This window comes from Grammomys surdaster, unplaced genomic scaffold (assembly GCF_004785775.1).
Source record: "Grammomys surdaster isolate TR1022 unplaced genomic scaffold, NIH_TR_1.0 197, whole genome shotgun sequence".
NCBI classification, from domain to species: domain Eukaryota; kingdom Metazoa; phylum Chordata; class Mammalia; order Rodentia; family Muridae; genus Grammomys; species Grammomys surdaster.
This window is the reverse complement of record NW_021604642.1, coordinates 525647-548417: the sequence shown is the minus strand read 5'-3', so window position 1 is coordinate 548417 and position 22771 is coordinate 525647. Positions and strand designations below refer to the sequence as shown.

Sequence of the window (22771 nt, the reverse complement as noted above, 5' to 3'; positions counted from 1 at the left end):
GAGATGCAGAGGGGATTGGAGGTTTTCAGGAGCAGGTGTGGGCAGAGACAGAAGAGAGGGCCAGATGGCCATGAGAATAAATGGAAATCTATGGCTGTCAGGGTTGGAGGGGCATCTTGTGAACATACCAGAGACCTGGGATAAGGGAGGCTCCCAAGAATTAATGGGGATAATCTTACCTGAGACTCACAGCAGTGGGGCTATAGAACCGGAAGAGACCACCTGTTGTAGCCAGGCAGGAACTCCCAGTGGTTCGATAATGACACCAACCCACCCATAAAACTTTCGACCCAAAATTTATCCTGCCTAAAAGAAATGCAGAGACCCAGGGATGGCACAGAGACTGAGGGAATGGCCAAGTAATAACCAGCCTGACTAGAGACCCATCCCATGGGTAAGGACGAATCCCTGACACTATTAATGATACTGTTAAGCTTGCATACAGGAGCCTAGCATGGCTGTCCTCTAAGACATGTCCTCTAAGAGGCTCCACACAGCAGCTGATACAGACAGATGCCAACACCCAAAGCCAAACATTGGATGGAGCTCAGGGACTCTTACGAAAAAGTTGGAGGAAGGATTGAGGGCCCCAAGGGGATAGGAACCTCACAGGAAGACCAACAGAGTTAACTAACCTGGATTTTGGGGGCTCACAAAGATAGAGCCACCAACCAAAGAATATACACAGGCTGGACCTAGGCCTCCCTGCACACATGTAACAGATGTGCAGCTTGGTCTTCATGTGGGTCCTGAACAAAGAGTGTGGGTTATCCCTAAAGCTGTTGCCTGTCTGTTCCTCTAACTCTTGCTGTCTTGTCTAGCCTCAGTGGGAGAAGAAACATCTAGTCCTGCAGAAAAATGATCTTCCACGGTAGGAGGATATGCAGTGGAGGCCTCTACTGTCTCAAAGAAGGAGAGTGGGAATGGGAAAATGGAATGTGTGAGTGAAGGACTGGGAGTGGAGAAAGTGTTTAGTTTGAAAAGTGAATTAAAACAAAAAGAAAGAAAAAATAAATAAAAAATAAACAAAAACCCCAAAGAAAGAATAATGACCACATTAAATATGCAGACACTATTGTAGATGCCAAGAAGCGCTTGCTGACAGGAGCCTGATATAGCTGTCTCTTGAGAGGCTCTGCCAGAGCCTGACAAATACAGAGGTGGATGCTCACAGTCAACTATTGAACTGAGCACAGGGACCCCAATGGAGGAGTTAGAGAAAAGACTGAAGGAGCTGAAGTGGTTTGCAACCCATAGGAAGAACAACAATATCAACCAACCAGACCCCTTAAAGCTCCCAGGGACTAAACCACCAACCTATGTGTACACACGGAGGGCCCCATGGCTCCAGCTGCATATGTAGCAGAAGATGGCCTTGTCTGGCATCAATGGGAGGAGAGGCCCTTGGTCCTATGAAGGCTCAATGCCCCAGTGTAGGGAAATGCCAGGGTGGGGAGGTGGGAGTTGGTGGGTGAACATCCTCATAGAAGCAGGGGAAGGGGGATGGGATAAGGGGCTTCTCAGGCGGGGGGGGGGGGGTCCAGGAAAGGGGATAACATTTGAAATGTAAATAAAGAAAATATTCAATTAAAAAAAACGACTCAAACATTGAGAGAGAAAAATGTGTAGTAATAAAGAGAAAGATTTTCTTTTAAATTTTTAAATTAAAAATAATTTTATAATAATACAATAATATATCATATATATTTAATATATAACATTATAGATCATGTATATAATATGTGATATATTATTTTTAAATTATTTTAAATTTTTAATTATTTTATTTGAAATAATTAATTAATTAAAATTAGTTTTCATATATTAAATATGATAATAGTATATATAAATACTTATAGATTATAAAATATAATATATTATAATTATACATTATATATAATTTTTTTATATATTGAGACAGAAAGATTCCTAGTTCAATGCAGGCTTTGGCTACATATTTTAAAAGAAGGAAGTAATAATGTGCCAGGTATAGTGGTATATTCCTGTAACATGACACGTGAGAAGCTCAAGAAAGAAGATCTCAATTTTTAAACCATTCTAAACTACATAGTGACAGTAAAGGTCAGCCTGGGCTACATAAAGTGATCTTATCTTCAAACAAACCAACAAACAAAAAAATTCTTCCCTAAAAATTTCTTAAATCAAAGTTGGTAGAAGGAAGGAAGTAATAAAGATTAGAGTAGAAATAAACAAAAGAAAATACAAAACTAATTTAGAAGATCAACAAAAAGTTGGTTATAAAAAAAAGATAAAAATCAATCTGCTTTTACCTAAACTAAAAAAAGAAGAGACCACTCAAATGATAACATAACAAATGAAAGAAGAGACATTATAAGTGTTACCACAAAAATAAAATGCATCATGAAATCACTTTGAGCAATTACATACTAAAGTAGTTTGAATATGCTTAGCCCAGGGAGTAGCACTATTAGGAGGTATAACCTTGTTCCAGAAAGTGTGTCACTGTGGGCATGGTCAATGAGACCCTCCTCGTAAACACACAGGAGCCAGTCTTTCCTAGTAACCTTCAAATGAAGATGTAGAACTCTCAGCTCCTTCACCACCATGCTTCCCGCCTTGATAGTGGACTGAACCTCTGAACCTGTAAGCCAACCCCAATTAAATGATGTCCTTTATAAGAGTTTTCTTTTCTTGATCATGGTGTCTGTTCACAGCAGTAAAACCATAACTAAGACACATATCAACAAGTTGCTCAATCTACAAGAAATGGTTAAATCTTAGACACATTCAATCTGCCTGCATTGAATTGAGGTGAAATAGAAAATGTAAGCACAATAAGGAGATTGGATCAGTGATAAAAATACTCTATTAATGAAAACCTCAGAATATTAGGTTTTCACTGCTCAATCTTAACAAATGTTTAAAAAAAATAAGTAAGAAAATACTGCTCAAACTCTTTCAAAAACTAGAAAAAGATAAGATACATTCAACTCTTTTTCTAAGGCTGATATCACCATGATACCAAAGCCAGACAAGGAAATTACAAAATAAAAAAATGGATGGAGGTAAAAGAGGAAAGGAGAAAGGAAAGAGGAAGAGAAGGAAAAGGTGAAAGAAATGATTGCAAGTCAATAAACTGGATAAACACAAGTACAAAAAATTCAGTTAGTATAGAAGACAGGTAGGAACTCCTATGTTCACAATAGCCAAGACATGGAAATAACTCCATCGACAGGAGGACAGATAAAGAAAATGTCACACACACACACACACACACACACACACGATAGGATGTATAAAAAAGTAGGAAACCCATTTCCCACACGGATACACATGGAAGACATTATGCTAAGTTGCTAAGTAAAATAAGCCAAGCGCAAAGAGATTTATACTTTAATTTCTCACTTAGATGTAGATTTAAAAACAGTAAAACTCACAGGAAACAGATAATTGAATTGTAGATAATTATCAGGGGGTGGGGGAGATAGGGAGATATTGTTCAGAAGGCATAAAGTTTCACTTATGCGGGTTGACTAAGTTCTCAAGGTTTACTTTACAGCTTAGTAACTAAACACTGGTAAGTTGCTTTTTATATGTGAAATTTGTTGGGAGACAATCTTAAATGTACTAAGTAGAAAACAGAAGATATCAATGTGAGTACATACAATTGCTAACAAGCTGGGTTATGGTGATAATTTCACAATATCATGTACATGTAAAATACCACTTTAGTTTTGATAAATGATCATTTGTATTAAAATGATTACTTTGAAAAGTGGACAAGTAAGATCCTGTGAGCAACTGTCTCACTACAGACACAATTTCAGGGATTGTTAATGCACTTAACTGTCTTCAGAAGATTCAAGGAAGTCAGCCAAATACTCATGGAGACAATGTCTGGAAAATGCCTACTGCTAAGAATGGATCCACAGCAGCACTCATCTACCAAACTGCTATTCAGGCCAGCATTGCTTGTGACGTGTTGGAGTGGTATGGGGAAGATGCCTAACACTGAAAGGCATCTACCTTGATGTTATGTTTGTCAGGCTATGGGGAATCACACCTGACATTTTCTGTGGCATTGGTCACATGCATGACATAAGCGCCTGATGCTAATCTCTTGACATAGAAAGTTAAAAATTCTACAGTGCTCAAACCAAATCCTTGTAACTATGAACAAGGCATCTATCTGATCTACCCTAGCAAGAGGGAGGAGTTGGGGGACTGGGTGAAGTGCCTTTGTGGAGTCCTAGAAGTTATTTGGAATAACACACCAATTACCAAACTGGGACAAACTTGGACTTAGATTTCACTCTAATACTGATAGTGATAACACACCAACATCAGGAAGCTTAAATGTAGTATATCTAGTGCTGAAATAGTGGAAGTTACCATCAACCCAGAGGAGATAAGCAGACTATTTAGAAGTTCTGGAAAAATATACACAAAGTCAGTTTACATAATTTCAAAGCTCAGATGATGCCACACAAATATACGTTTCCAGGAAACCAAGATCCTACCCCTACAGGTGAGGACAACACACTAAAATCTGACTAGATAGTAACCAGTATGGACAAACTCTAGAATGAATAATTTAAAACAGATGCTTTAAGGAAACCTACTAAGCTCCAAAAGGAAGGAAGGGGGGAGGGATGAAGGAAGTGAGGAGGGAGGGGAGGGAAGGAAAAGGAAAAAGAATAAGAAAAGAGAAAGAAGTAATCAGATCATATGCAAGGAAAATTACCTAGAAAACAGACTGACCTGCCTGCAAGGGTGTTTCTGGAAATAATTAACAGGATAGACCTACGTTCAAAATGGATTGCATCTCCAGTGGGTAATGTTAGTTATTCTTGCAAACCTGAGTGGCAGGAACTGCTTTCCCTGGTAAGCTCCTCCCTCGAGGAGCTCAAATGGCCAGGCCCTGGCCCACAAGACTTCCCTAACAGTTATAATGGCTACTCCCAACCCTGAGATAGAACAATGGCCAGGACCCCCATGATCCATCCTACAGAAAAAAAAATCCTACTAATCCCTGAGTTTGCCCCAGGATCAAGCCACATAATTCCTCCAATCCCAGGCCACCTTGGAAAACTCATCTCAACCCCTCTCAACCCTATATAAACCTCGCTCTATGCCCAGTTCTCTGCTGCTTCTCTCCCAAGCAGAGGTAACCACCTTCCTGTGTTTTTCCCTCCCAATAAATCTCTTGTGTGAGGTTTGTTTTGCAGTATGACTTGGTTTCCAACTGCCAGGATACCTTTCCATATGAGCTGGAATACCTACAGCTAGCCCAGATATAAAGAAGTTCATGAAAAGATTAATATGCGTGCACCTTCCTTCCCTTCTTTCTGATCTGGCTGCTGCTAAGTAAGATACACCTCTCATATCAGACTCCAGCTTCTTTAGCCATCCAGCATGCACTAGGGAGCTTTCAGGTTTCCAGCAACAGATTGGGACTGTGAAGGCATTCAGCTTATTGGACTCATAGTTACTGATACTTTGCCTCCCTAGTATGCAGACTGCTGCTGTTTGACTTCATAGCCCCCTATCTTTTAAGCTAAACTAATACATTCCCTTTAATAATATATAACATTCTATTGATTCTGTTCCTCTAGGGAATTCTGCCTAATAAAGGTTTTATTATTAAGAGTGGTTACTAAGAAACAGGATTGTTAAGGACAAATTTCTCTAAAGGGTTTGTTGGTTTCTAGAGATGGCTTTCTAATTCTATTAAAGCAAATGTTAATACAGACTTTCCTGCTAATTTGGAGAGCATGGATAATACATGGAGTAAATTGTTAAGAGATCTATGCACTAAAATAGATTTGCTATCCTATTTATTAGTTATGAAGAGCAAGAGATTTATTGGCTCTACATGTGAGACCTTCAAACATTTCAGGCAATACACACAGTAATACATTTTGCTTGGAAGGAAAAATGGCCACATCAGGTTGCATACTGATTCTTTGTTAGTGGATAAATGGTTTGTTGGATGATTGGGGACTTAGATGGTAGATTATTTTTTAATGAGTAAGAAAATATTTGGGGAATGGGTATATATGTGTGTACTTTTCCAAATAGACAAAAGATCTAAAGAAATGTGCGTGTTGTCTAAATGCTCACCAAAAGGTGACTGCAACAGAGGAATAATCAAGTAGACAAGATGACCCAACCTGTAGATAGCAGTCAATCACTTTCCCTGACAATTCTTGACACTGTTCAATGTGCCCATGAACAAAGTGACAATTGCAGCATGAATCTTGATTGTGCACAAGCTTGACAACATGTACTTCTTACCAAGGCTGGCCTGTCTATAGCTGCAGCTGAGTACTAAATCTGCTAACAGCAGTGACTAAGACAAAGCCTCCATATGGCATCATTCTCCAGAGTGACCAAGCAATGATTTGGTGGTTGGTTGATGACATTGGATGGTAGAACAACTTCTATCATGCAAAGGGCTGCATTTTGTTCTTACTGGAATAGATTTCTTATTCTACTTATGAATTTGACTTTCTTGAATATAATGTTATAAGCAGACTACTTTGTGAATTCCTTTTCTTCTTCCTATATGTTATCTCAAAACAGGTTGGAAGAAAGAAAAAACAGAAAAATCCCCTCTGGGATCAAAGTATGGAATAATCCAGCAGGAGAAGACCCAATAAATTTTTGCTGGTGTCTTGAAACAAAATATCCATCCCTTCATACCCTGCCATTTCCAGGCAACGAACCAAGTGAGACCTACTGAGAAAAGAGAATGGATAGTAGAAAGTAGTTATAAATGCCAGATAAGGCCATGTGGCCAGTAACTAAAATGAGGATTGTAATAACCATTAGCATTTCATCTTATTTTGTTAAAAATATGTTTGTGCACACACACACACACGTAAAGCATATATTTGTGTCTTCTTTCCTCTCTCTTTTAAAGTCAATTTGGCATTTCTTATTTAATAATATTTTATTGTTCATTTTGAGATTGTAATTTAATTATATTATTTATCCTACCCTTTCCTCCTTCTAAAAACACCCATATACTCCTCCCTACTCTCCTTCAAATTCATGGCCTCTTTTCTCATTGTTACTCTGTGTGTGTGTGTGTGTGTGTGTGTGTGTGGGCGTGCACACACGCGTGTGTGTACATAAATATATATTGGAAATGTTCTCCCTGCCAAGGTTGTAGGAGGAATGCTCTCCCTGTTAAGATTAGTGACTCCATGATAACTAGAAACAGCCTGAGCCCAGGAAGTGAGAATGTGTTCCTCAGGAAAATGGTAAATGCTATGACCTTAAAGACAGGCCATAAGGCTATAGAAAAGAACTCTGAAAACATGAGTTCAAGAATATATAATTTCTCAACTATGTAAAATATAAGAATGCAACATAAATTGTATGAGGGGCTTCATGGACCTAAAAGAACAGAGACAGCTGCACTAATGAGCCAGCTTGTCATAAAGATATTAAGGAAAGAGAAAAGGAGATTTAAGAAGTGATGATATCAAAGGGAGACCCCACTCAGATAGCTTATTGTCTGTGCTTACAAAGGCAGGCAGATTCCTGAGGTCAAGATCAGTCTGGGACAGAGCAAGTTTAGGTCCAGGTGTGATGGTAGTATCAGGATGGGATCCCACACAGCTAAACTTATTGCGGTTACAAAGGCAAGTAGATCTCTGTATTCATTTATAAAACAATATGTACTTGCTGTCCTTTTCTAATAATCAAGGGACTAAGGTTATAAAATGCTGATTTGTGGGATAATCAAAAGGGAACCTGGAGAAATAGGTATGTAAATAAAAGACTGTGCTTTGATCTGTCAGAGAGAGCTACCCAGAGAGAACTGCTTGGAGAGCAACACAGCTCTTTTATAATTTTTCTACCAGGATTTCTGACCTTGGTTGGAAAACCAAAAGGCTATCATACAGAGCTGTTACAACTCTTTTAGAATTTTTCCAGCAAGATTTCTGACTTTGGTTAGAAAACTCAAGAGCTATCCAGAGAGTTATTACTGTTCTTTTAGAAATTTTTCTAGCAGGATTTCTGACTTTGGTCAGAAAACCCAAGAGCTATCTCAAGCAAAGAGAGCCATTTCAAGCAGAGAGAGCTATTTCAAGCAGAGAGCTGTCTCGAGCAGACTACAGAGCCAAGAGCTATCTACAGTGCTGTCTAGGGAGCCATTTCTAGCAGACTACAGAGCTGTCAGCTTATAAGTACATTGACTTTGAGTCATTCTTCCAGCATTCCCAAGCACCCCTTCCTCAGGAACCCCTCTCCAAGTTGAGGCTGGACCTTGACAATTTCTTAACGTTAGAGTCCAAGATAGCAGAAAGAAGGATGAGTTGAAAACTCATATTTGATCCACAAATGTAAGTTGGAGAGAGCATACATAGAATCTCATGAGTATTTTGAAACCTCGAAGCCTGCCTCCAGTGACACCTCCTCCAACAAGGCCACATCTCTTAGCCTTTCCAAAAACGTTGCACAAACTAGAGATTATGTATTAAAATATAAGACCCTATGGGGGATGTAGTGCTTTGAATGAGAATAGTTTCCATAGGCTCATATACTTGAATATTTGGTTCCCAGTTAGTAGACTACTTAGAAAGAATTAGTAACTGTGGCCTTTTTTGGAGGAGGTATGTCACTAGGGATTGGCTTTGAGATTTCAATGGTCCATACCAGGCCCAGTCTCACTCTCTCTATGTATGTATCTTCTACTTGCAGATCAGGAAGTAAGCTCAGAGTTACTCTGTGCCTACATCCCTGCTGCCATGCTCCCCACCATGATGATCATGGACTAACCCTCTAGAATTCTAAGTCAGCCCACTAAATGCTTTCTTTTATACAAGTTGCCTTGGTCATAGTGCCTCTTCATAGAAATAAAACAGTAACTAAGACAGGGTTGATTTCATTCAAACTACCATACCATTTAATATAACATCAATAAGAACAGTAATTAAGTGTTATTAAATCTATATTGTCATGTTTAAGTTATAGAATATTAAGGAACTGATCATCCCTCAAGGGAATTTTGTGTTTTTACTTATATGTGGGATAATTATATTATATTAGGTAGAATTACCAGCATGCTACTGTCTTCATTTGGAAATCAAAGATTACATAAAAATATATGGTTAAGTGTCAAGTTGACAAGAGGTGGACTTGTGACTGTTAATCTTGGTTGTTAACCTGACTGGATCTGTCTCTATTTGGGGATGTGCAAGCATTTCCAGGAAAGATTAATTGAGGAAAGAACAGTCTTCCTGAGAGAGCCCTGCACTGTCTAAAACTCAGATAGTCCTGGGAAAAAAGCATTGCTGCTTGCCTCCTTGCCTTTGCTTTTTCATCTAACTCTGCTGCTGTAACCATTATTTGAGGACATCAGAATCCATCTTCATCAGGTTCTACTGTGAACTGAAGACTAGTGACTCCCTCAGGAATCTTCGATACCTTTGGCACCAGATTGAAACTGCTGAGGCATCTACCTTCATGGACTGAACAGCAACCAGGTTCTCTACCTCTCCAATGTGCAAAGAGTCAATATTAGCTATAAGTAATTATAATAAATTCCCTTTATAACATATATTCTTTCTATCAGTTCTATTCCTTTAGAGAATTCTGAATAACACAAGTTAAAGAAGCAAATAAATTTGACATGCTGGCTTTTGAAGTCAGAAAAGATTTAAATGGCCAAAGTACTACACAGTAAATATGAACTGATATCAATCATAATATTTCTGAATTTTCATTTTTTTTACATTACCTAAGCCAGAATGAACTCTCTCTGTATTTATTCTGCTTGCTTGTCTCTACTCCAAGGTTGTAACAGAGTACATGAAGATATTTTGTCTGTAATAAAAAAACATAAATAAGTAAATAAATAAAGATTCATTATTTTCTTCAAGTTAAAAAAATATCAATAGCTATTCAGAGTCTTAAAAACACCCCAGGAATGGTGACACATATTTTTCACAAATTCAGACAGATCTCTATGAGTTTAAGGCCTCCCTGGTCTACATATGAATTCCAGGCTGGCCAGGGCTACATAAATAACCATCCTTATAAAAACTTCCCAAGTTATACAAAAGAGAGATACAAAGAATTCAAGTTGGGACTTCAATTATATATGGAAAATATTACAAGAGATTATCGATAGAAGTTGAAAGTCCCCTTGTTACTGGTAATAAGAAACCTGATACCAGAAAATAATGAGGTTTCCCATGTTTGTGGATTGGTAAAATTCATATTGTGAAAATAGCATCCTTGTTTGTGATAGGCAGAAACTGGAAACAACTCAGATGTCCCACGACAGAAGAATGGATACAGAAAATGTGGTACATTTATACAATGGAATAGTACTCAGCTATTAGGAACAAGGACATCCAGAGTTTTGCAAGCAAATGGATGGAACTAGAAAATATCATCCTGAGTGAGATAACTCAGACCCAAAAGGACATTCATGGCATGTACTCACTAATAAGTGGATATTAGCCACAAAAAAGTACAGAATACCCAAGATATAGTCCACAGAACTCAAAAAGGTCAATAAGCTGAAGGGCCCAAGGGAGAACACATCAATCCCACTTGGGAGGGAGAAGAGAGCAATCACAAGTCGGAGGGAAAGGAGTTGGGGGGTGGGAGGGAAGAGGGGAACATGATCTGGTATTGGATGGTGGGAAAGGGACTGAAGCCCTGAGAGCCAGCAGAAAGAATGGAAACAGGCAACCTCAGGAGGTAGGAGGTGAGGGGACCCTCCAGAATGTACCAGAGACCTGGGAGGTGAGAGACTCTCAGGACTTAAACGGAGGGACCCTAGATAAAATGCCCTACAGTGGAGAGAGGGAACTCGTAGAGCCCACCTCCGCAGAAAAATAGGGCATCTGTGAGAGATGGGGTTGCCATCCCACAGTCAAAACTCTGACCCATAATTGTTCCTATCTGAAAGAACTGCAGGGATGGAAATGGAGAGGAGCCTGAAGAACCAATCAATGGACAGAAGCTGTGGACCCCTGTGGTTGAATTAGGGGAAAACTGGAAGAAGCTGAGGGGGTGGGTAACCTTGTAAGAGGACCAGTAGTCTCAAATAACCTCGACCTCCAAGAGGACCAGCAGTCCCAACTAACCTGGACCCGCAAGATCTCTCAGACACTGAGCCACCAATCAGGCAGCATACACCAGCTGATATGAGGCCCCCAACACATATACAGCAGAGGACTGCCAGGTCTGGGTTCAGTCAGAGAAGATGCACCTAACCCTCAATAGACTGGAGGCCCCAGGGAGTTTAGAGGTCTGGTAGGGTGGGGTAGAGGGTAGAACATCCTTGTGGAGACAAGAGGGCAGGAGGAGGTATGGGATGGGGAACAGTCAGAGGGTGGACCAGGAGGGGAATAAAATCTGAAGTGTTAAAAAAGATTAAATAGAATTAAAAAGATAAAAGAAAATAACCACCCTACCAAATTAAGATTCGCTTAATCCCATCAAAATTCTAACACAATTCTTCATAGAAATTTTAAAAAATAATTGTAAATGTCATACAAAAGAACAAAAATAAACCAGGATGAATCCTGTGCCACAGCACTCCATACTCAAATACTGCCGGGAGAGAGCTCGTCTCCCAGAAGAGCCGGCACACCTGAAAGCACAGGTAAGACCACCACTTTTGCTCAAATTCCTGGCCCAAGGGGGACCCACCTAGAGCCATCAGGACACAGGAAACAATGAACAGCCAGGGACAGGATCCTTCCAGTTTCCATCTGCATCCCGGAGCTGACCCTGTGCCACAGCTCTCCATACCCATTTCCTGGAGAGAACAGGTCTCCCAGGAGTGCTGACACACAGGCTTGCAGGAGGGACAAGCCACAGTCAGAGACAGCAAGACCAGCTAACACCAGAGAGAACCAGATGGTGAGAGGCAAGGGCAAGAACATAAGCAACAGAAACCAAGTCTGCTTGGCATCATCAGAACCCAGTTCTCCCACCACAGCAATCCCTGGCTGGATACCCCAACACACCAGAAAAGCAAGACTGATTTAAAATCACATCTCATGATGATGATAGAGGACTTTAAGAAGGACATAAATAACTTCCTTAAAGAAATCCAGTAGAACACAGATAAATAGCTAGACGTCCTTAAAGAAGAAACACAAAAATCCCTTAAAGAATTATTAACTACACATATAACAGAATGTTAATGTCTAGAATAAAGAACTAAAAAAAACATTAGCATCAAGAAAACTATTCTCAACAATAAAAGAACTTCTGGAGGAATCACCATCCCTGACCTCAAGCTGTACTACAGAGCAATAGTGATAAAAACTACCTGGTATTGGTACAGAGACAGGCAGGAAGATCAATGGAATAGAATTGAAGACCCAGAAATGAACCCACACTCCTATGGTCACTTGATCTTTGACAAAGGAGCTAAAACTGTCCAGTGGAAAAAGGACAGCATTTTCAACAAATGGTGCTGGTTCAACTGGAAGACAACATGTAGAAGAATGAAAATTGATCCATTCTTATCCCCTTGTACAAAGCTCAAGTCTAAGTGGATAAAGGACCTCCACATAAAACCAGATACACTGAAACTAATAGAAGAGAAGGTGGGGAAAAGCCTCGAATACTTGGGCACAGGGGAAAAGTTCCTGAACAGAACTCCAATGGCATATGCTCTAAGATCGAGAATTGACAAATGGGACTTCATAAAATTGCAAAGTTTCTGTAAGGCAAAGGACACTGTCAATAGGACAAAACGACAACCAACAAATTGGGAAAAGATCTTTACCAATCCTTCATCTGATAGAGGGCTAATATCCAATATATACAAAGAACTCAAGAAATTAGACTCCAGACAACCAAATTACCCTATTAAAAAATGGGGTATAGAGCTTAACAAAGAATTTTCAACGGAAGAAACTCGAATGGCCGAGAAGCATCTAAAGAAATGTTCAGCATCCTTAGTCATCAGGGAAATGCAAATCAAAACAACCCTGAGATTCCATCTCACACCAGTCAGAATGGCTAAGATTAAAAACTCAGGTGATACTAGATGCTGGCGAGGGTGTAGAGAAAGAGGAACACTCCTCCATTGTTGGTGGGACTGCAAGATGGTGCAACCACTTTGGAAATCAGTCTGGCGGTTCCTCAGAAAATTGGACATAGCATTACCCGAGGATCCAGCTATACCACTCCTAGGCATATACCCAGAAGATGCTCGAACATATAACAAGGACATATGCTCAACTATGTTCATAGCAGCCTTATTTATAATAGCCAGGAGCTGGAAAGAACCCAGATGTCCTTCAACTGAGGAATGGATTCAAAAAATGTGGTATATTTACACAATGGAGTATTACTCAGCTATTAAAAACAATGAATTCGAGAGGTTCCTAGGTAAATGGATGGAACTAGAAATTATCATCCTGAGTGAGGTAAGCCAATCACAAAAGAACACACATGGTATTCACTCACTGATTATTGGATATTAGCCCAGAACCTTGAAATGCCCAAGATGCAACTCACAGGCCACATGAAGCCCATAAAGAAGGAAGACCAAGTGAGGGTGATTCGGTCCTTCTTAGAAGGAGCAACAAAATACTCAAGGGAGCAAATATGGAGACAAAGTGAGGGACAGAAACTGAAGGATGGGCCGTCTCAAGACCACTCCACCTGAGTATCTATCCCATGTGCAATCACCAAAGGTAGATGCTGATGTGGAAGACAGGAAGTGCATGCTGATAAGAGCCTGATATGGATATCTCCTCAGAGGCCTTCAAGAGTCAGACATATTCAGAGGCAGATGCTCACAACTAGCCATTGAACTGATCATGGGGTTCTCAATAGAGGAGTTAGAGTGAAGACTGAAGGAGCTGAAAGGATTTAAGGCACCATGAGGAGAGCAACAATACCAACCAACCACAGCTCCCAGGGTCTAAACCACCAGCCTGGGAGCACTTAGGGGGGGATCCAGGGCTTCAGCTGAATATGTAAAAGTGGAGGGCCCTGCTGGGCATAGGTGGAAGAAGAGAACCTTGACCTCATGAAGGCTGGATGCCCCAGGGGGTGGGAATTTTGAGGGTGGGGAGGTGGGAGTGGGGGGGTTAGATAGAGGTTACATCCACAGAGAAGAAGGAGGAGGGGCGAGGGGATTGGGGGTTCCGAGGGGGTGGTGGGGGATGGGGTAAGGGGACAACATAGGAAATGTAAATAAATCATCCAATAAAAAAAAAGAAAACAAATAACTCAGTTAAAAATAGGTCAAAGAACTAACAAAATTCTCAAAATATGAAATGGTAAATGGCCATTTCAAGAAATACATTTTTTGAATGTTCGATATCCTTAATCATCAGAAAAATGCAAATCAACATTATTTTGAGATTTTTATCTTACCTTAGTCAAAATGACTAAGAAACAATAAATGCTGGCATGTATGTGAGGAAAGGGAAACACTTACACTGATGGTGGGTATGTAAACTGGTTGTAGCTACTAAAGAAATCAGTGTGGTGGTTGTTCAAAACGCTAGAAATAGTTCTATTGTATGATCTAGCTGTGCTCTCTTAGACATAGACCTAAAGGAATGGAAATGGGAACATCCTTGATATCTATGAACTGGTGAGTAGAAAATGAAAATACGATATGGATAATGAAAATGTAATACATTTACACAATGGAATATGACTCAGTTGTTAAGAGAAGTAAAATTATATTTTCAGTTAAATGGATGGAACACAGAGACCCACAATTGGTCAACTTGCAGAAAATAAGAGATGTTGGAGTACTCAGATTCCACTGGATATCTATATTGCACCCCTTCCCCAGAGATTCGGGGACCTTTATGGGAAAGGGGGTAGAAAAAAAACAACAGTCAGTGGATGAATACAACAGGGCAGTCATAGCAGCTGTGCTCTCACACATGGTGAACTCACAGAAAGTTAGGACAAAATACACAAGACTTACCCAAGTTCAAGACAGACAAAATTCTCAGAACAGAGTAGAGGATGGGGGTGAGCATGAGCTATTGGTAACCATAGCTGCTGGGAGACAGAGTCCTGATAGATCCACCAGGCTCTGGGGCCCCGTACCTGAGAGTATTTGGTTAACACAAATTGGACTTGATTGGGTTTTTTTTAAGTGGTTAAGTGCACTGGCTACTCTTCCAAAGGACCCAAATTTGATTCCCAGCACCTACATGGTAGCTAACAATTTCTGTAACTCTAGTCCTAGAGGCTCTAACTCCCTCTCTGCTTTCTATGGGCACCAGGCACACATGAGGTGTCCAGATATACATGCAAGCAAAACACCCATATACATAATATTTGGAGGGGCATCAAACTCACAAATATCCACCTGCCTCTGAATCCCAAGTGCTGGGATTAGAGGCATGCACCAGTGTATCTGGCTCATATGAAAATAAATTTAAAAAAATTTTAAAGATACAAAGTTGGGTAGGTATGGAGGTAGAAGTAGGTCTGGAGGGAGTTGGAGAAATAATGTGGTCAAAATACATTCTATGAAATTCTCAAAGAATTGATACTATTTTTAAAAACTAAATCTGATCAGTTGCCTTGCAAAATGATAAACAAAAATATTTGCTTTGGGTTGTTACATCCAGTAAAAGCATTAAAAGTAGAAAATACAGTCAAAGAAAAAAGAAAACTCTCAAAATTTTTAAATTTTGAAAAATATCCAAAGAACAATCCAGCTAAAAACATCTTTGGAAATAATGAGTCCAGACATACATATGGAAATAGTTTAATGGTTCCTTTAAATTTCCTTTACATAAATTATCAGAGATAAAAGCAGGATGGAGAATATGAATTTACCATAGAAAAATAGTTATGGGTAAATCAATGAAATAAACAAATAGCATGTTTTTATAGAATTTTCAACTCTCAAACTATTAGAAAATGACATATAAAGCTGTTTTATGATTCTAATAATTTATCTTAATGCCCTTGCCATTTAAAGCAATCACCTACATAGAATTCTATTCATAAAAAGGGAATTCTTTATAAATTTTACCAGAGCAAGACTAAGAAGCAGAATCTCAATTAAGAATGTAAGATCTGGGGCAAGTTATTCATGAGTAATGTATAAAGCCTTGGCTTTCTTTATAAAAAAAAATTCCCTTTGAATAACATTACATTCAAAAAGTATAAATTCAATATGCATGACTGAGCACATCAGATCTACCATATATCTGAATCTAAAATAAAGAACAGTCTTGTTAATCTTGCCAATATGTGTTTGAAAAGCATCCATTGGTATTTAAATGTATTCCTGACACTGCAGCAAAAACAGTTTAACTCATTACATGCTCCAGATCCCACAGGTTCATACAAGGCCATCCTAATTATGTAGCCATAATGCCGTTCTCACCAACTTACTGCACAGACGCCTACAACTGAACTGGTTGAGAGGAAAGTGTAAAACAAAACTCTGATGAATAATTATCTATACTAAGCTTTTATCCAGTTTCTTCTGTATTTTCTGTTCGTGCTCTCACCATTCTTACAATTCTATTTACACTAAATGCTACTTCTCAGAGGGGAAAAATATCAAAATATTAAATATAACAACAAGGGTATACAAGACTAAAAAAAAAACCTGTGAAGGTATTTGTAGCGTGTTTTTAAATGAAATGATCAAAAATTACTAATTCTGCTTCATTGACTCATTCATCTATATATTCAATAACAATAATTTGCTAAGCATAGTAGACATTATTCTAGGAATTAAGTACACATCCCTGAACAAAATAGAAATTCTTGTATTCATGAAACATTTCTAATGTGGTGTGAAATAAGAAGATTTGTTTTTTTTTTTAAAAAAATCTGTTTAAAGAAACAAGCCATGCCCTGGACTCTAGATTTGATTCATAGCACTGGAAAAAAAACGGGGAAGAACAAAAGAGAAAAGACAAGCAAGAAATATTTTCTTAGTTTTACTTGGGATGCTAAAATATATTAACTGAAATTTCCTAGGAAAAAAAAGTCACATCTATGTTAAAAATTCTACAATGTTAAACTGGGTTGGGCGAAGGCATGTATGTAGCTCACCTATCATGCAGAAGGCCCTAGGTTTGAACCTCTATACTCCATAAACTGGATGTGTTGATGCATGACTGTAACCCCAGAACTTGAAAGGGGAGACAGGAAGATCAGAAATACAAGCTCTGTTGAAATAGTCCCAAACTCCAAAGTGGAATATAGCCTACACTTGAGTTCAACAAGGAATACTGGCAATGTTAACACAAATATAATTTAAGGCAGTTATAGGACAACACCCAACACTTCTTAGTGCAAAGGTTAGGGTTAATGATCTATGAAAATTCTCAATTATGGAGAATAATAGGTGAAACATGGAAACTAAGACACTTAAGAGCTCAAGTTTCCTGATTAAGTCACAGAAAGTAAACAGACAATATTATAAAAATCACTCTTAGTGTTTTCTCCCTTTCCTTTCTAATTATAAAATAAGTAATAACATTTGGTAATACCTACAAAACCTAGAAAAAAATCCCGATTTCTCATAAATTTGGCCTCTTGTCTTTACCTCTGTCACAAAAACACTTGGTACATGGAGAAAGAAGTATTTTATTGAGAAGAAATTCAAAATAATACTATACAGTTATTATGATTTCTTGTGTTTTGTGTTATATTTACTTCTCCAAACTGAAATCTGATCTAATACCAAGATAACAGAACAAATCAGATAATTATTAACAGATAAGTGTTATAAAGAAGTAGATATTAAGTACTAATCTTTCCTAGTATAAAAACAATCCATTTCACATGAAGTTATAGCTATGGAATAAAAGTGGCCAAAAGAAAACCTATCATTAAAAGTAATGAAAAACCTAAGCTGGGTGTAGTAGTACATGCCTTAAATCCCAACACTCAGAAGGCAGAGGCAGCTGTATTTCTGTGAGTTAGAGGCTAATCTGGTCTACATAGTGAGTTACAGGACAGCCAGGGCTACACAGAGAAACCCTGACCTGAAACATATACGTGCACACACATACACACACAAAGAAAATAGATATAAATGTACAACATAGTAGTCATACGAAAAGGAACTACTCCAGCCACTGCTATATTGGCTGGCCTGGAAATAATAATTTCATACTAATACCTATTTTACAATTCTAAGATGAGACTACATAGATGACAGGACAAATTTAATATTATTAATTAAAATTTATCTTGTCCACAAACCTTTGAGCTTGGTATGAGGACTTTTAATTATATAAATAACTTTTTCACGTTTTCCTTTCCCTTTCTTGCCTTATGTATGTGTGTGTGTATGTGTGCTGTGGTATATGTCTTCATGTCCTGGCATGCATATGGTGGCCAGAGTCTAATATTGGATATGTTCATCTCTTGCTTTTCATCTTGTTATTTTGAAACAAAGTCTTTCACTGAATCTGGAGTTCACTAATTTGCTAGACTAGTTGGCAGTGAGCTCCAGAGATCTGCTTGTCTCTGAGGATCCATCTGTGTCAACAACTTTAGAACACCCCATGTTAGGAGTACAAATGTGTGCCCTGAAACCAGGCCTTTATGTTGGTGATGGGAATACAAAATCAAGGTCCTCATTTATGTGGCAAGCACTTTAACCACTGGACCACTGCCCCAGGCCAAACGTTATTTTTCAGTCTCATAGTTCTAATTTATTTTTTCTCTTGATTTTGTTGTCTTTTAAACATTAACAGATCATGTATTTTTATATTTTTCAATTATTATATTAAAGAAATAGTAGGTCATACATATTATACTTTGTTGAATTATTATATTAAAAATTAATCAAGTGCTGATTGCCTAGCTTTAAAATATTTACATTGTACTCTTCCCTTACCCAGCTTTCTCTAATCCTATGGTATTTCAATGATAATTGTTTTTCATGGAATTCTAAGACATAAATGTATATATTCAATTTTTAGATATTTTCTCTCTGCCTCTGAATATTAATGCAGCATTAATTTCTGCTGCAAAAAAAATTGCAATGAGATACAGGAAAAATATCTCTTGCAAAGAAAAGAGATTGAATTCATTAATTAATTTTCAGTGAACTGTTAGCTCTATTAATTCCTCTCCAATCTTTATCCTATCATGTCGTCTCATTGTAGATTTCCTGACTTGTATTTTCAGATCCTTATCTAAGCTTTAAGCCCACCAAAAATTACACACTCTGGATAATTGTACTAACCTTTAGAATTAAAAAACACAGTTCTAATAACACAGTTCTATCCATGCCCCCAAAGTACAAAGTCTTAGTTCTGAACCTGTAGTCATTTATTACTAGCTTCCTCCTGACAAAATCATAGCTATTGTGTTAAATATCATCCCAAGTACTATGACCTGGTCCTCTCTTTGTTTTGCTTCCCTTTACCAAATACTGCACAAGTTAGTTTTCCTTGCCCTTATACTACTTATCTACTTTCTTGTCGTCGGATATATAATTCTATATTCATTTAATTTAAAAAGAATATTTTTTAAAGTTTCTGTGTTCTAGCAATTTATAATCTGATAGACAGCAAAAGAGCCAAAGGGATAGTAAAAACCATACAAATGTAAACAATCCAAGAGACCGAATTGTTATAAAATTAGCAAGGAGGCTAGGTTGTAGTTCAGTCAGTAAAGTGCTTGCCTAGCATACTTAAAGCCCTGGGTATCATCCCAATATTACATAAACTGGGTATGGTGGCACACATCTGTAATCCCAGAATCCAGGAGGTAGAGCTAGGAAAATCAGAAGTTCCAGGCAACCCTGGGCTACATCAGACATTATCTCAAAAACCACAAAAATAATAGAGTTCAGAATAAGTTGCTAGATACTAAACAAACATTTATAAAAGGCATCTACATTCTTTTATCTTTTAGTTTTATGAAATGCATGCTAGACAAGTGTTCTCCAGTTGAGCTATATCCGCAGCCCTCTTTTTACTTTTCATTTTGAGACAGTATCTCACTACCTTTCCATGGCAGGCCTTGAAATTGCAACTCTCCTGTGCCACACCCTTACAAGTAGCCAGGATTATAGGCCTGTAACACCAGGCCTAATTTTAAAATATTATCTTTAAGATACAATATTTACAATAGCTACTGAATGTGAGCTAATTTTATAAATAAGTTATAAAAATATACCAAAGGAAATTTAAAAGTTTATATAGTGGTGAAACATATTTTTGTAGCAGAACATTTGCCTAACATGCATGATGACCTGAGTTTTGTCCCTGGCACTATAAAAAGTTTATACAAGTGAGAATATATCACATTTATCAATATAATGATTGAGTAGCATAAAAATAGTAAATCTGTAAGTGTTACTTCAATCAATAACCCAGTAGTTTTTCACTAATCATGAAAAGCTAATTCTTAATAGAATTCAGAAAAACAAGGAGTCAAAGCCAGTAAACACAGTATGTATGATGGCACAATACCTATAATACCAGGACTTGGGAGGGAGGCAGGAAGATACATAGAAGACAGCCTACCAGAAAATGAAAACAAAGAAGAGCTAACATAATATTTGAGAAGGACAAAACTGGATTTACTCTATTAAGACTATAGTAAATTGAATACTGTCCCCTCAAAACGTTTGTCTACCTAGCATATATGAATATCTTATCTGGAAGTAGGGTCTTTGCATTGTGATGAAGAAAAGGTCCCAGAGGAGATTGGAGAGATGGCTCAGTGGTTAAGAGCACTGACTGCTTTTCCAGAGGTTCTGAGTTCAATTCCCAGCAACCACATTGTGGCTCCTAGCACCATGTTGAGTTGCTCAATACTGCCTGTAAGTCCAGCTCCATGAAATCAGATACCTTTTTCTGGCCTAAGCAACCTGCATTCACAATACACATGTAAAAACAAATCTTATGCCTAAGGTAAATATTATATATTATACTAAATAATGGAAAATCAAAGCATCTCCACTAATAGCAGGAAGAGGCAAGTGCTTTCTGTATGTACTCTTACTTGATACAGTGCTTGGTGTATTAACTAGAGCATTAAGACAAGACCAAGAAAAGAGATAAAAATAAGAAAGGAAGAGGTCACACTCTCCTTATTTAGAGATGAGATGATTCTATACCTAAGAGACTCTATACACCACCAGAAAACTTCTAGAACTGGTAATTACTTTCAGCAAAGGGGCAAAATAGAAAAATCAGTAGTCTTCCTGTACACAAATAACAAATATGCTGAGGGAGAAATTAGGAAAATAGCCTCACTCACAATTGCCTCAAAATAAAAGTAAAATGATATTCAAACAATGAAGTGAAAGACCTCTACAATGACTTTCAAACACTGAAGAAAGAAGATAATAGAATGGAAGATTCCCCATGCTGATGAATCAGAAGAATCAATATTGCAAAAATGGCTATGCGACCAAAAGTTACAATATGCAGATTCAATGCAATGCCAATATCAAGATTCTATTGCTACTGACAGGTAGACTCTAATTTCTTTTCATTTCACAGAAATAGAAAAGAGAATCTTAGAATCCATATTGAAACACAATACACCTAGGATAGCCACAAAGAATAATACCAGGGCTATTAACATACCTGATCGAAATTAGTACAAGCAAGGCTACGATAAACCAATTGTGTATGCTACCCTATATGAAGACATGAACATAGGGTCTCTTCTCTGAATGATACTAAATTCAAGAATAAGTGGCATCCTAAAAACTGTCAAGGTCATGAGTGTCAAAGCAAGATGAAGAAGTAGTCCAGAGAGGAACAGCCTAGAGACTATAATCATAGATTAAATCTTCTTTTTATATAGGTCACAGCTGGAAAAGCTATATCTCAACTCTCTGGATAAAAGATATGTGAGTTATTACACTGTTTTTGTAACTTTTGTAAGCATGAAAAAAGTTTAATATTTAAAACTGAAAAGGGTACCTAGGACATTATAAGCAATGTAGAAATATATAAATTCAGTTCTACATTAAACAAAATATTTAAGGGAAATTAACAATCTCACAAGTATAATTTATAAAACCTTTGACACATTTTCTCTAATATCCAACTATATCTCTGTTATTAATCCCTCTGTAAGAGTAAAGCCTAAACCAAGCATAAACTCTGAAGGAAAAGCTGGCCAGTGGGAAGGGGGGGGGGGACAAGAAAGGGAAAGAAGAAAAGCAAAAGGCTATATTTAGAAGTTCTGATGAGACCCAGTGAAGAAAGAGCAGCCATTATCCTATTGAATCTCTCATACTTCCAAATCCCAGTATAGGAAAATACTAAGACAGTGACATTAACTGCATTCAGCCTCGTCAGCAGGGAAATAAACTCATTTTCCTCTCTGATTATATAGCATGAAATCTTAGCAAAATCATATGACAATAAACGGATGAACAAAGAAATTTAAGAACTAATCGGCTTCACCTTTTGAACGCCCTTTCTGATATAGAGCAAGAGAAAACAGTTATTTTAAAGATTAACTAAAAAAGTAGAACTGATCTCAAATAGAACCTCCAAAAGGCTCCACACAGCAGTAATAACTCTTCGTGGACTTAATACAGCATATTCCGAAGCTCTTGGGGGAATAAGTGCAGAAATTTCACTCACCATTCCAGGGAGCCTCATCAGCATATCTTTACAACGTAAGATGCATGTAGATGCTTTCTTGAAATCCCCTTGAGTAACAGCCTAAAAAAGGTGTCAAAAATTGGTTAAAATGAAATGACAAGATAACTGTCTCACAGTCTTATTTATTTTATCTATTTACTTGTGCGAGCACGAGTGTGTGTGTGTGTGTGTGTGTGTGTGTGTGTGTGTGTGTGTGTGTG

The 22771-nt window shown here is 37.9% G+C and overlaps 1 protein-coding gene and 3 non-coding genes across 5 annotated transcripts in view; 3 read left to right on the top strand and 1 right to left on the bottom strand.

The window, feature by feature from the left end:
* The window catches only part of Tex11 (testis expressed 11), a 207409-nt gene that overhangs the window by 142639 nt on the left and 41999 nt on the right, over positions 1–22771 (bottom strand). For both annotated transcript variants that reach the window (XM_028770040.1, XM_028770041.1), the window contains exons 7-8: positions 22551–22631; positions 9737–9822 (exon numbers count right to left, since the gene is read on the bottom strand). In XM_028770040.1, coding sequence (XP_028625873.1) covers positions 9737–9822; positions 22551–22631 — 167 coding nt within the window. The remainder of the gene's footprint in view (positions 1–9736; positions 9823–22550; positions 22632–22771) is intronic.
* Positions 7823–7884, top strand: LOC114623370. The gene has a single exon (XR_003711761.1). It is a non-coding gene; the product is annotated as a U7 small nuclear RNA (small nuclear RNA).
* LOC114623369 lies at positions 7899–7960 on the top strand. Its single transcript, XR_003711760.1, has one exon. It is a non-coding gene; the product is annotated as a U7 small nuclear RNA (small nuclear RNA).
* Positions 7973–8036, top strand: LOC114623368. Its single transcript, XR_003711759.1, has one exon. It is a non-coding gene; the product is annotated as a U7 small nuclear RNA (small nuclear RNA).